This window comes from Nilaparvata lugens, chromosome 14 (assembly GCF_014356525.2).
Source record: "Nilaparvata lugens isolate BPH chromosome 14, ASM1435652v1, whole genome shotgun sequence".
Classification (NCBI taxonomy): Eukaryota; Metazoa; Arthropoda; class Insecta; order Hemiptera; family Delphacidae; genus Nilaparvata; species Nilaparvata lugens.
In genome coordinates this window covers 18,549,946-18,565,719 of record NC_052517.1, presented here as the reverse complement: position 1 = coordinate 18,565,719, position 15,774 = coordinate 18,549,946, and the positions used below count along the sequence as shown (strand labels likewise).

At 36.7% G+C, this 15,774-nt stretch overlaps 1 protein-coding gene across 1 annotated transcript in view; it reads right to left on the bottom strand.

Moving 5' to 3' along the window:
* The window catches only part of LOC111062348 (ATP-dependent RNA helicase DDX42), a 53,588-nt gene that overhangs the window by 11,568 nt on the left and 26,246 nt on the right, over nt 1-15,774 (bottom strand). Inside the window, 6 exon segments of the mRNA XM_039440995.1 lie at nt 646-738; nt 2,065-2,215; nt 5,179-5,447; nt 6,133-6,361; nt 10,506-10,645; nt 15,636-15,742. Of these exon segments, the coding sequence (XP_039296929.1) occupies nt 646-738; nt 2,065-2,215; nt 5,179-5,447; nt 6,133-6,361; nt 10,506-10,645; nt 15,636-15,742 (989 nt within the window).

Here is a 15,774-nt window from a genome sequence, read left to right as displayed (position 1 = left end):
GGCTTTTAAAAACGTAGAATTAATAATTAATTAACAAAATACTATATTTCATCTCAATTATGAAAATTCATTATGAAATTATTGAAGAATATAATTCCTTGCTTAATAAAATATAATTGATTATTTTAAACTAGAATGAACAGTTAATATTACATCAATAAACCTTTATCAGCTACCGTCAAGAAGGCATTGACAAGACAGTGAGGATCGGCAATGTTCTTCTCCTATCTTTCTCCACTGCCATTATAACGTGGACCTCACTATAGTAGAATGAGGATTACATTGAGGAGAAATATCAATTAGTGCAAAAATTATCGAATATAGAATTATGCTGTTAGCATTTAATTGATAGTGTTAGGGGATAGATTATCTGCGAGAAAATATCGTTCAACTCATATCGATAATTCAAGCCCACTATAGTTTATATTAATTTGTACAATATTAAATAATACATGATATTAATTCTATTTTATTTAAAGGGGTGCCCTCCATAGAAAAAAGTAAATATATATAGTTAAGAATGAATAAATATATAGAAACCACTGAAGATTAGAGCTGTTTGTGTTTTTCATTTATTTGAATCAACACAATTAAATCAATAGATTACCATTCATTTAAATTAACTTATAATAGTATTCTACTCACCGGTACGACCAATTCTGTGGGTATGAGTATCTATATCTCGAGCTACATCGTAATTGATTACAGTCCTTATATGGGGAATATCCAAACCTCGAGCTGAAAATAAAACAATCAGAATTCATTAGTGTATTATGAAAAGTGAATAGAAATAAGAATATTGAATGCACAGCAAAATGCTACCCATACATATGGGTACATATTTTAAAAATCTGGTGTGGCGCATCACACAACTTTCCTTGCTGTTATGAAAATTGATTACCTGACGCTAGTGTTCCCGCGCATCTCAAGTCTACTATTCAAAGATTTGAGCCAGCTGGTGACAGGACAATAACGCTGGAGACACACATGAGGTCTGCTATCTCTTCATAGTGAATGATTTAATAGAATCAACAATAATTTGCAATTGAATAATCACATTTTCTCGAATTTAAAGCTTATTTTCAATTTTAGGTGAAAATGTTACTGAACATTAATTGTAGAGATTTTCATGCTCAATCTACTCCACTTTTATTTTTGTTTCAATTGTATCTGAAGCCTGATAATTGGGAATCTATCTGCATTGATGGGGCGGAACTCCTGAAATTTTTACAGATATGGGACTTGTGGCAGTTGATAGAGCTTATCGATGACTATTTGAGGTATGAATTTGATCAAAATCGTTGGAGCCGTTTCCGAGAAAATCACGAAAAACCCAGTTTTTGACAACATTTTCGCCATTTTAGCCGCCATCTTGAATTGCATTTGATCGAAATTGTTTGTGTCGGATCCTTATAGTGAAAGGACCTTAAGTTCCAAATTTCAAGTCATTCCGTTAATTGGGAGATGAGATATCGTGTACACAGACGCACATACACTCATACACACACACACATACAGACCAATACCCAAAAACCAGTTTTTTGGACTCAGGGGACCTTAAAACGAATAGAAATTTAGAAATTAGGGTACCTTAATTTTTTTCGGAAAACAATACTTTCCTTACCTATGGTAGGTAATAGGGCAAGCCAAGTAAAAATTGTGCATGTAATCGTTAATGATTATCAAACGAAAATCCTAATTAAATGCTGTAATTCACCCCGAAGACTTCTGCAACTGCAAATATTGACAGAAAAGTGAGCAGAAAATTCATATTCACGTTAAACTGTTGGTGCCGGCTGAAATATGACAGTTGTAAGGCCCATTGACGGCTTAAATTATATAATTCAGGTTAACTTAAACGACCTATAACATGAGATAAATTATTCTCATGCTATCTTTTTTCTATGTAGAAACTTATTTATTTAATTATGTTGTCTTACATAAGAATGTTCTATCAAATCGACAATCCACTTATACACATTTCGTATATAATAAAAACATCTAATTTACTGAGAATATTATGGTTCTAGGTGGGCTCCGAACCACTAAATAATGGTTACATACCTGCAACATCGGTGGCAACCAGAATGCTGACCTCCTGTTTTTTGAACATAGTGATGACTTTGTTTCGCTCGATTTGGTCCATATCTCCATGCAGCAGAAGCACTTCGAACTCTTTCAATGTCAGTGTACTGGCTAGCTCTTCTGTGTTCAACTGAAATATTAAAAAATAAATTATAATCTATTTATTGACCGAGCGAAGTGAGGTCTAAGATTCAAGTCGACGGTTTGGCATTTCTCTTAATGTTTAAATGTTAATATGTTTATATGTTGCGCATTTATGGCGAAACGCGGTAATAGATTTTCATGAAATTTGACAGGTATGTTCCTTCTTCAATTGCGCGTCGACGTATATACAAGGTTTTTGGAAATTTTGCATTTCAAGGGTAATATAAAAGGAAGGAGCCTCCTTCATACGCCAATATAAGAGTAAAAATCAGACTATAGAATTGTACATCATAAATCAGCTGACAAGTGATTACACAGATGTGTGGAGAAGCCAGTCTATTGCTGTATTTCCATAAGGTCTATAGTTTCAATCAGGTACTTGTGGATGTGAATACTGCGTGAGGTCTACTGTTCACAGAACTACTAGTACTAGTGTTGATGATGATTCATAGAACTTGAAAGATGAAAAAAATAGGTACCTATTTAGGGCTGGTTTTCGAGCTCGGGAATTACCTAAGTTCTAGACTTTGAAAAGCTGGAGTCAGAAGATTGGCTTTCCAAAACGGGGCGTAGTCGTAGTTTTCATGACAATCTCTATTTTCTCATTTCTATAATAAATTGGAAACGTTTCTCCTTGACGTAATGAAACATTTCTGAATGATTCAAAATAGCTGAAACTTTACACTAGTAGTTCTGTGAACAGTAGACCTCACGCAGTATTCTCATCCACAAGTACCTGATTGAAACTATAGACCTTATGGAAATACAGCAATAGACTGGCTTCTCCACACATCTGTGTAATCACTTGTCAGCTGATTTATGATGAATAATTCTAAAGCCTGATTTATACTCCAATATTGGCGTATGAGGAGGCTCCTTTTTCCTTTTATATTATCCTTGAAATGCGAAATTTCCAAAAAACCTTGTATATACGTCGACGCGCAATTAAAAAAGGATCATACCTGTCAAGAAAATCTATTACCGCGCTTCGCCGTAAATGCGCAACATATAAACAGTTAAACATTAATAGAAATGCCAAACCGTCGACTTGAATCTTAGACCGCACTTCACTCGGTCAAAGAAAGCGAAATGGCACTGATTCACTCACTCACTCGTTCATAATCAACAGAACTAAGGCTCAACTCACTCTTAGGCGACCCAGGTCGAGAAAAGACTCGACTCTAGTGGAGAGCATGTGTTTCCAAATGGTGACACTCAGACCAGTCGATTCTAGTCTCTGCGTCGTCACCATTTCAAAACACATTCTCTCCACTAGAGTCCAGTCTCTTCTTGACCTGAGTCGCTTAAGTGTCAGTTGAGCCTTACAGCATTAATTGCAATACCTCAGTAATTTCCATCTGTAAATAATTAAGACATTTTGTGAAATAAGTGAACGACTATGATTATATTGTGTTACTTATTCATACTTTTTATAATTTGAAACTTGAATCATAGAAACACTTATGAAGTGAAAAATGCTCTTCCAAGGAGTCTCCTGATAATGATCTACTCCAGAGACTAGAATCGACTGGTCTGAGTGTCACCATTTGGAAACACATGCTCTCCACTAGAGTTGAGTCTCTTCTTGACCTGAGTCGCCTAAGTGTGAGTTGAGCCTAAAATTCTACTCAAGCAAATACGTTCAAATTTGGCTTGTATGTTCAGTTGGCCATCTAGAGGCGCACTAAGAACGGATTTGAAAGATACGCCCAAAATCTGCGTTTTTACAACGTATTTCTGCGTTTTCTCAACTTTTTCAAGAACTTATTGTCAAGAAATGTTCAAATTTGGTACATAGGCAAAAAAGTGTAGAGAATTTTTTATCAAGCTTCATTTTGGAACAGTTATTTATGTCGTTTGAACGAACGAATTGTTCTCAAGATATGAGCGTGGAAGCAAAACGCTGAAAAATGCAACTTTTAAACCACCCTTATCCCCTTAGCATATGAGTTAGGAATGGGGACTTTTGATATATTCTCCTCCTAACTAGTCTCAACAAAGCTGCAAAGTCAAAAATTGTGTACAAAACATTCCCTCCAAATTCCTTATTCAATGGTCTATTGTTGAAAAACTGGAGATTTCACACTAAACACTAAACTTCCCTGCAACAGATGTAGAGAAATGCGTAAAAGTGTGAAATTATACATCAAATTGAAGAGAATTTAATGCTCTATAAGCTCATAATCAGCATGGATTTTTGTTATCGATGTTTAAAAAGTTGGAATATAAAAAAATTGGAGGCAAACGTGTTTATTTTTTCAAAAATGATACACCTTCAAGAGCGGATATCTCGAAAACTAGAGAAGATATGGAAAAAGTTAAGAGATGAATATTGCAGGAAATTATGTGAGCTTTAATTTTGTATTTAATAGTTATGTCTGTAAGATACATAGTTTTCGAGTTATATGCGAAAAACCAAAAAATGGTACCTTTAAAACACCACCACCCCCTTAGCACAAGGGGTAGGGGTGAGGACTTTTGATATGTTTACCTCCTTACTGCCCTAAACAGAACTGCGAGGTCAAATATTGTGTACCAAACTTTTCCCTCTATAACCTTTCATTGACTGGAATATTATTATACAGAGTCTTTCAGAAATAGTGTCGAATATTTTAGGGTATTGTTCCTGGATGATGGGAGACTAAAAATGTCGTATTTGAAGTGTCCAAAACTCAGCGGTTATCCTGAAGTTGAGTCCTTATAGCATGAATATTCATGCCAAATTTCACATCAACACAACAGTTGATGTGAAATTTGGCATGAATATTCATGCTATAAGGACTCAACTTCAGGATAACCGCTGAGTTTTGGACACTTCAAATACGACATTTTTAGTCTCCCATCATCCAGGAACAATTCCCTAAAATGTTCGACACTACTTCTGAAACATTCTGTATATATGTCCCATATGACCAGGGTGACACTTTCTTTTATTATAGTATAGATTACCTTTTTGGTGACAAATATGAGCACACTGCCGGCCGACAGAAACTGGACCAGGTGTTGGAGTAGCCACTGCAGTTTGTTGGCCTGCGGCATGACGTGCACCAGCTGTGTGACGTCACAGTTGGCCTCTCCAGCATCTCCCTGCACTATGCGAACGGGGTCGGTCAGTGCATCCCTGGCCAGCCTCTCTATGCGCTTCTTGAACGTTGCACTGAACAGCAATGTCTGCCGGTCGGGCCTCGTGTGATTGCAGATTGAACGCACTTGCGGTTCTGTGAAGTGAAAAAATTAAATCAAAATCATTTATTGTCTCAGAAAATGATACAAGAAAACAAGACATCCTATTATATTAAGCGAGCAATTTCTGTATATCTGTTTATATTTTCATATTTGGTTATTTTTATTTATTTATATCTGGTTATTTATGTCTAACGGATCTCGAAAACGGCACTAACGATTTTCACGAAATTTGGAACATAGTAGGTTTATGATATAAAAAATCGATTGCACTAGGTCTCATCCCTGGGAAATGAAACATTCCTAAATAATTCAAAATAGCTGAAACTTTACATTACTTTCTCTTTATTTTATTTTGTGGTCAATTTTCTACTTTTTCGAAATTTAATTTAAACGTCGACTGCGACTACGCCCCGTTCCAGAAAGCAAATTTTCTGACTCCAGCAGTTTAAAGTCTAGAACTTGGCTAAATCCCGAGCTCGGAAACCGGCTCTAAAACACTTGTGCCAGAATTTCATCAGTTGATTATAAATTATTATACATTCTTAAATTAGTCAAATATAGCATCATTTTGTTCTGGCTCTTAAAGTGATACCCACATGAACTGTAGGCTTGTGCATACGTGATGAAACTTTTTTTTCATATTTTTTGTGGGTAATATTTCGACTATGGGTGAAATTTTGTATACTATTTTCTACCGTTCTTTATTGTACTACTCACCAAATCCCATATCGAACATCCTATCAGCTTCGTCGAGCACCAAGAAGGTGACCCTTGTTAGGTTGGTTGCCTTCATTTTGACGAGATCTATCATCCGGCCCGGAGTGGCCACCACAATCTCTGCTCCCCCCTCCAGGGCCTTGCTCTGTTCCCACTTCGACCCCCCTCCATAGCAGCACACCACGCTCATATTGTACACTTTGCCGAATTTCTTTGCTTCGTTGTAGATCTGTTGAACAAGAAAAATAGCAGATCAATCTATAATTTTCATCATTGTGATAGTTCATTAACAAGCTCCAAGCTTGACGTTGCCATCGTTATATGTCTTAAAAATAATGGGCCATATGAATAAAGTTGAGCATTTGCTTATACTTCTAAAATATGGAGCATTTGCTTCATTTTCCATGAATAAACGTGAGCAAAACCTTTTGCTCATGCTCATCAAAAAAATAGTTTGAGCATTTGCTCAAAAGTAAAAGCTTTTGCTCAAAATTGTATGAATAAACTAGAGCATTTGCTCAACTTTTGAAGCAAGTGCTTCAAAAAAGATGAGTCTAGTCTAGAGCAGCTTATCACCTTTTGCTCATGGTAAAATGGCTCAACTAATTCGTATGAGGAAGAGGAAACTATACCAGATACGATCACAACCAATAGTTGAGAATTATAAAACTCTTAAGAATAAATACAAAAGATCTACCTGTTATAAAGATAGCCATCACACAATAGGAAATAGGCATTTAAGAAGATGAGAGTGTAGACGATTATAAGAAGCCTATTGATATTATAAGAATATGCTGAAGATTATTAAAGAGATGACATTTTTTCACGCTATTATTTCAAAATTCTAAACTCAACTAACCTAAGACTCTATTCATAAATAGAAAACAGAGCAGACGACGCAAACACAAGCGGTGCACCCTACTTGCATATTTAGCGCTTCCGTGAGCTATAAAAACAAAGTAAGGCTACAAAAGCGAATCAGCTGATGAAAAATCTTTAAAATACGTGAGCATTTGCTCCAGAGTTCAGGAGCATAAGGTAAGAGTATAAGGTAGAGCTTATTCATATAAAGATGAGCAAATGCTTTTGCTTCTACCTTTTGCTCATGAGCAAAACCTTATGCTCCATGCTCTTGCTCATGAGCATTTGCTCTGGTTTTATTCATATGGGCCATTATGTTATGTACAAGGCAATTTGATTAAGTATGATTCTAATAGCTTCCATAGCTTGAATACAAGAAGGAGGTCACAAACTTACCCCCCGTTTTTCGTACGTCGGTTAACGTTTAATCACGATTAAATGCTATACTTTAATCGAGATTAGTGCTAACCGATGAATTTTGGTTTCACAAAACAGAAATTTCAAGCGATAACGCCGATTAAACTAACCGGCGTAAACAATTTTCAATTCTGATTAGTTGGCACCATTTTAACCGCGATTAGTTGAAACGAAGAAAATTTGGTTGCACAAAGGTAAAAATCGAAAAATAACGCTGGTTAAACTAATCGACGTAAAAGATTTCTAACAGGACATTCACGGGGAATTAAATCCAACTAATGCCGGTTAGGTACCTACTGATAGCTGTCTTTCTATTAGTTTTTGGTAAAAAAAAAACTAAAAAATACAAAGTATGGGCTAAATATATGAATGAATTTCATTCATTAATAAAATAGGGAAGTGTATTTAGCTGATATTAGCAATCGAAATTAGATTCTGATTTTAGAGGTCAGTTTTCGATCTGTTGTCGTCTGTTAGCAGCATAGCACTTGACACTGGCGACAGACAGAGCATTTTTATGGCGCATGAGCGCATGCCTCTGTATTGAATGGTCAAATTCACCGCTTCAATAACATATATTAACCTATTTTTATCTTAAAACATACCTATCATTTATCAGCTTTCTATAATGTAAATATTTTCTCTTATTAGAATTGAAACTCATTTTTTCTTTGTCTAATAATATTGGACCATGATCTCGTTTGTTAATATTTTTTTCAGTTTCAAATTCACCGCTTCAATAACATAATCTCAATTATTTTGTGTCAGTTAAATTACAGTGTTGCCGGATTGTGAAACCGTTAAAATCTTTGTTAGTTAACCGGTAAACTTAATCGGGATTAAAAACTAACCGATCTTGGTGAAACAGAAATGAATCCGTAAAACTAACGCTGATTTGTTAATCGCCGTTACTGTCCATATTTAACAGACGGACGTGCAACTGGCCCTTAGATTTCTATTGTACAGTCATACTAATTCTACAAATCACAAAGAAACTGGCACTTAACGTCTATCAAATTATATAACTCCACACCTGACCACTTGAAAGTACTCACATGCACACAATTTATAAAAAATTGAAAACAGTGTTAATTGATGAATGTTTGTACAACGTACATGACTATTTTAGAATAGATTGGAATCGGTTTATGTGATTCATATCTTATTGTATAAGATATCTAATATATAGATATGAAATCACGTATCGTACTGATACTGATCTAAGGCCGGTTACAGAGCTCGACCGACCGTCAGTGCGTACGTCAGTCGCGCTTGTCTTTTCCATAGATATTCCATGTATCCGTACAGAGCAGGACTGACGGCACGCACGCGCACGGTCAGGACCATGCGTTTTATACAGCGTACGAGTCATCGGTCGAGCTCGTGCGCATCCGTTCCATCGGTCGACTGACGCGCTATTAAAACAAATAGAATCTTTCAGAGCTGTACTGATCAGTAGCCCGATCGCAGCATAACTAATGTGCTGACACCTCTGCCCGACAATCAGCTGATATTGAATTGAATAGCATAATGAATGAATTCAATTAATAGTGTCATATTTGAATTCAGAGTTTTACTTTCCTTGCTCTATTACCATAGTTAAGGAAAGTATTGCTTTCCGAAAAAAATTAAGGTACCCGAATTTCTAAATTTCTATACGTTTCAAGGTCCCCTGAGTCCAAAAAAGTTGTTTTTGGGTATTGGTCTGTATGTGTGTGTGTGGTGTGTGTGTGTGTGTGTGTGTGTGTGTGTGTGTGTGTGTGTGTGTGTGTGTGTGTGTGTGTGTGTATGAGTGTATGTGCATCTGTGTACACGATATCTCATCACCCAATGAACGGAATGACTTGAAATTTGGAACTTAAGGTTCTTCCCCCATAAGGATCCGACAAGAACAATTTCGATCCAATTCAATTAAAGATGGCGGCTAAAATGGCGAAAATGTTGTAAAAAACAGGTGTTTTCGCGATTTTCTGAAAAACGGCTCCAACGATTTTGATCAAATTTTCATCTAGAATAGTCATTGATAAGCTCTATCAACTGCCACAAGTCCCATATCTGTAAAAATTTCAGGAGCTCCGCCCCATCAATGCAGATAGATTCCCAATTATCAGGCTTCAGATACAATTTAAACAAAAAAAATTAAGTGGATAAGATTGAGCATAAAAATCTCTACAATTAGTGTTCAGTGACATTTTCACCTGAAATTGGAAATAAGCTCGAAATTCGAGAAAATTTGTTTATCCAATAAAGCAAACTGTTGGCAACTGTTGATTCTTTTAAATCATTCACTATGAAGAGATAGCAGACTACGTGTGTCTCCAGCGTTATTGTCCTGTCACCAGCTGGCAGATCTTTGAATAGTAGACTTGGAATGCGCGTGTACACTTGCGTCTGGTGATACATTTTTATAACGGCAAAGAAAGTTGTGTGAGTGCGCCACACCAGATTTTTTCTATACATTTCTAAACTTTTTATTGAAAAAAAATCATATATTATTAATATTATCTACATTAATTTGATCCGTAGCTTAAAGTGACTGCAAGTATTCCCAATGGTGATACTAGCTCGAAATAACTCATCAAAATTTCTTATGGAGATTCTGAGGTAGTTGAAAAACCTATCTTCGCCCCAAGCAATGATGTATATATTGGTACGAAATTCCCTTTGAAATGCTCTTTGGGCGACCATCGGGTGAACTTGATACCTACGTTTTTTAATCTTTCGTTTACGAAGATAATAAGCTGCAATTAAACAATCTGTAATGGCGTCCATTTTGTGAGTCAGAAAAACTGATGTATGGTCAGGATGGTGCATACGCACTGACGGTCGGTCGAGCTCTGTAACCGGCCTTATTGTTTAACTTACTTTCAAAATATTTGAATATTCTAAGACCAATAAAATTCTATTCTATTCTATAGTTCAACGTACCCATAGTACCCTGTGAAATAGGATCACAGGAGTGACCTGACTGAAAAAATTAGAGGATAAGGAAGATAAGATTAGATTAGTTATATTTCATAAAACTCGCTAACATATCTGTTGAATATTGATATAATCACCCCCTACAGTACCTGTATTTCTTTATAAAATCTTACCTGTAGTGATAATTCGCGGGTAGGTGCCAGAATAAGCCCAATAGGTCCATCCCCTTCAGCCAGCTGTTTCTGGTCCATAATATGCACCAACATGGGCCACAGAAAGGCAGCCGTCTTACCACTACCTGTTTTGGCAATGCCTACACAAAAACAACTAATTATTAATTACCGTTAGTGGCCAGTCAAACAAAAGATTAACAACCAATAACGATGAATAAACCACAGGGAAATCACGATTGGTGAAAAAGATTTTAAAAAATGCCAGCATATCTTTTTTCTACAACTGCGCGTAAAGAAAGAATTTACACACTCAATTCTCTTCGTAAAACAGCTTATTTCTGAGGAGAATCTACTTTTTCGCTCGCTAACCATCCGCGCATGCGCAGTAGATTTAATTTACGCTCCCAAATCATTCGCGCATACGCAGAAGAGTTTCTTCACGCTTCCTAATCAGCTGATTGAAAAGCAGCTCGCCAAAAAGTCAGATCTTAACCTAAAAAGTCGGTAATTGCAACTCCGTCGATATAAGTAATTTAACAGGTTTGGGCAGTTGTAGAAAAAAATTTGTATGTAATTCGGTAATTCGCGCGTAATGCTTCTTTATCGCTCTTGCAAAATTATCACGCTCCGCTTCGCGTCGCGTGATAACTGTTTTGCGCGAGCGATAGAGTCGCGCATTACGCTCTTATTACATAAATAGCTATTTCACCAAACATGTATTAGATTCTAGGCCTACACTGCGACGTTGCAATATCGTAGGCCAGGGCCTTGTATTAGAGGTGGCTATGCTATTGCCATAGAGAAACAATAGCATAAGTAGATATGCCATTGTATAGGGCGTTTATGTCGCAACTTTTACTGTTATCTCAAGCCGATAGCCCACGTAGTTCTTTCCCGTGATGCTGTGTGACGCTGGTAGTACCCATATAATATTGTTCTATATTGTTTTATTTTATATTGCTCTTATCAACTTCTTGAATTAATACTCAACAGAGTTGATACTCAGCAGACTCATTTTGACATCATTTTGTAAACCTTGAATATTGTTATATCATTGAAAATGTATGAGAAAATAATATGTAATGTTCCTGAATTTATGAATAAACTCCTCTGGATGTGTCGTCCAACATCCAGAGAAATTATTATTATTATAGTTCATAGTTGAGCTATAACATTGGCAGTAAGAGTCCAACAATTTAAGTTTAGTTTATTTCATCCTGTGACCTCCTGTGAAACAGGTATAATTTGTCAATTTTTCACTGAAATTCATTTTCCTAATTTAATGAATTAACGAATCGTTAGAGTTGAAGTCGATTCTCTGATGGTGCCGGCAAAGTGATCGTAGAACTCAGAAATGGGATAGAAGCTGTAAGCCTCCCTCTTCAACTCCATTCTGAATCTCTTCGACTCCAGCCCCTTCATGTTAAGGTGGCGGTTCGCGCCGCGACAGAGACAGGAGACCGAGACAGGAGACTGAGACCAGCGACCGCGACCGTCACTTGACATTAGTCAATGTATACGCGACAGTTCGCGAGCGAGACAGAGACAGGAGACCGAAACGCGAGACAGGAGACAGCGAGACGGTCGCTGCTCCGGACCAGTAGTGTCTCCGTCGCGCTCGTAAAAGCACACGTGTTTAGTGTTTAAAAATGAGTTTTTCTGACGAAGACTGTGAGAATCTGATTGAACTAATCAGGCAGCACCCTCCGCTATACAATGCACAACTAGACTCCTACAGAGACGAACATTTGAAGGACAATATTTGGAAAAGCATAGCTGAAAGTATAAATAAAACAGGTGAGTCATTCTTATTTTATTTATTTTGCAAAAATTGATATTTGGAAGGAAACATATAACAGGAATGAAAAGGTGGTGTGGAATCAGTTCAAACAAGCCGTGTGACATGATGTTCTTGCCAGTCTACTGCTCCTTGCTGTGACGTGAAGTAATTGGTTAATTTTACTCTAATATCGAGTTTTGTATTTGTAATAATAATATAAGAGCAAATCATCGTCTTCTTCTTCCTCCAATAACAGCTTAATTACTAGGTTTTCCATCACGACACAAAACACCACTGACTTCATCGACAGAGTCTCTTGAACTGAGCGTTTGCTTGATGACACTTGTCGCGATCTTCGGTCTCAGTCTCGACCTACAGTACATGCCGAAGAGACCGAGACACTTGTCGCGGTCGCTGGTCTCAGTCTCCTGTCTCGGTCTCCTGTCTCTGTCGCGGCGCGAACCGCCACCTTTAGGCGGCAAGGCTTTATAAAAGCAACTAATACCCAAACCTAGTGTTTGGTATCGAACATCGATGTTTTGCAAATATCGATGTTTTTTGGTCGATATCCGATATTTTTGACATCGATGGAAGGCCACCGATACTTTACTGCCATCAATGTTTTTGATCGATATTTTCAGTATCAAATCAACGGTTTTACTTTCCTTGCCCTATTACCATAGGTAAGGAGTAATGCTTTCCGAAAAAAATTAAGGTACCCCAATTTCTTAATTTCTATACGTTTCAAGGTCCCCTGAGTCCAATAAAGTGGTTTTTGGGTATTGGTCTGTATGTATGTGTGTGTGTGTGTGTGTGTGTGTGTGTGTGTGTGTGTGGTGTGTGTGTGTGTGTGTGTGTGTGTGTGTGTGTATGAGTGTATGTGCATCTGTGTACACGATATCTCATGTCCCAATTAACGGAATGACTTGAACTTAAGGTCCTTACAGTATAAGGATCCGACACGAACAATTTCGATCAAATGCAATTCAAGATGGCGGCTAAAATGACGAAAATGTTGTCAAAAACATGGTTTTTCGCGATTTTCTCAAAAACTGCTCCAACGATTTTGATAAAATTTATACCCAAAATAGTCATTGATGAACTGTATCAACTGCCACAAGTCCCATATCTGTAAAAATTTCAGGAGCTCCGCCCCATCAATGCAGATAGATTTCCAATTATCAGGCTTCAGATACAATTGAAACAAAAAAAATAAAGTGGAGTAGATTGAGCATGAAAATCTCTACAATTAATGTTCAGTAACATTTTCACCTAAAATTGAAAATAAGCTTTAAATTCGAGAAAATGTGATTATTCAATTGCAAATTATTGTTGATTCTATTAAATCATTCACTATGAAGAGATAGCAGACCTCATGATGTGTGTCTCCAGGGTTATTGCCCTGTCACCAGCTGGCTCAAGATGCGCGGGAACACTAGCGTCAGGTGATCAATTTTCATAATGGCAAGGAAAGTTGTGTGAGTGCGCCACACCAGATTTTTACTTTTTAGCACCAAAATTATAAAGGCAGTTTCTTCTTCTTATCTGTGCTACAACCTATAATACTAGTAGTTCTGTGAACAGTAGACCTCACGCAGTATTCTCATCCACAAGTACCTGATTGAAACTATAGATCTATACAGCAATAGACTGGCTTCTCCACACATCTGTGTAATCACTTGTCAGCTGATTTATGATGAATAATTCTATAGTCTGATTTTTACTCTAATATTGGCGTATGAAGGAGGCTCCTTTTTCTTTTTATATTATCCTTGAAATGCAAAAATTCTAAAAACCTTGTATAGGCCTATACGTCGACACGCATTTTAAAAAGGAACATACCTGTCAAATTTAATGAAAATCTACTACCGCGTTTCGCCGTAAATGCCCAACATATAAACATTCAAACATTTAAACATTTAGACATTGAGAGAAATGCCAAACCGTCGACTTGAATCTCAGACCTCACTTCGCTCGGTCAATTATAAAGAGTAATACCCAAACTTCTAACCCCCTCAGCATACAGAGTGGTTCTATGCTGTTCATCTCTGAGAAGGTGACGTCTCCGTGTCATAATAATGTATCAAAGACCCTCTAAAAAATTATTTTCATTCTTTTTAATGAGACAAATACATTCTACCATGAAAAGGCTTGGAAGTGGTAGTATTTCCAGCGTCTTGAAATATGGACGGCAGTTTTCTCATATTGTGCCGTTCATACACTCTCACCTAACAAAACAGTAAAAATTGACAGTAATCGACAATAATCGGCTTGAGTTAACAGTAAAAGTTGCAACATAAACGCCCTATACCATGGGATATCTACTTACACTATTGTTTCTCTATACTATTATTACGATGTATTTTACTTTGTTATCAGTTTCTTGGTCTTCGAATTTCTTATTTAATTAACTATAATTTCTATTTCAATTCTCAGGTACAGTACATTTTATAACTATTATTTAACGAAAATACAAATTAATTCGGGGCTGTGAATCACCCCGAAGACTTCTGCTACTGCAAATATTGACAACAGGGTGAACAGCTAGATGGAAATTCGATGAGAGCAACTATTCAAAAATTATTTGCCCGGTAATCGAACCCGGTACCTCCTAATTGCCGGTCAGGCATGCTTACCCTTACACCAAACTGACAATCACTGGATAGCAGCGCTCATTTTATACGAAGCCATAGCTGCCAGCCAGTCTAGAGATAGAAATTATTGAGCTTAGAATTAAGATTAAAATTAACAAAATTAATGAAATGAACAAAACAAATTAATGAAATTGGAAAGAAAAAGAGATGATGGAATAATGGAATTGAATATCATTAATTTTTATCTGAAGATTGGCTGACCGCTATGGTTTCGTATAAAATAAGCGCTGCTACCCAGAGATTGTCAGTTTGGTGTAAGGGTAAGCATTCTTGACTGGCAATTAGGAGGTACCGTGTTCGATTCCTGGGCTGGCAAATAATATTTTGGATAGTAGCTCTCATCGAATTTCCATCTAGCTGTTTGACCTGTTGTCAATGTTTGCAGTAGCAGAAGTCTTCGGGGGTGAATTACAGCATTTAATTTGTATTTTAGTTTAATAATAATAAATAAAATAAATGTATTTTACCATGCAACTTGTTATTCTTTCCACATATGGAAATAAATTGGTTGTTGCATTTGTTCAAATGCTAATTAATGAATAATTATTATTAAACGAAAATCCCAATTAAAATGCTGTAAATCACCCCGAAGACTTCTGCTACTGCAAATATTGACAACAGGGTAAACAGCTAGATGGAAATTCGATAGATTATTCTTTCGATGAATTGACTATAATTTGATGAAAATCGACATACCTATAATATCCCTGCCTCCCAAAGCTGCTGGTATAGACTGTGCTTGAATGGGCGTCGGTTGAGTGTATTCGGACTTTCTAATTGCTTTCATTAATGCATCATCAAACCTGTAAAATAAATAGATTAAGGCGATGTATTA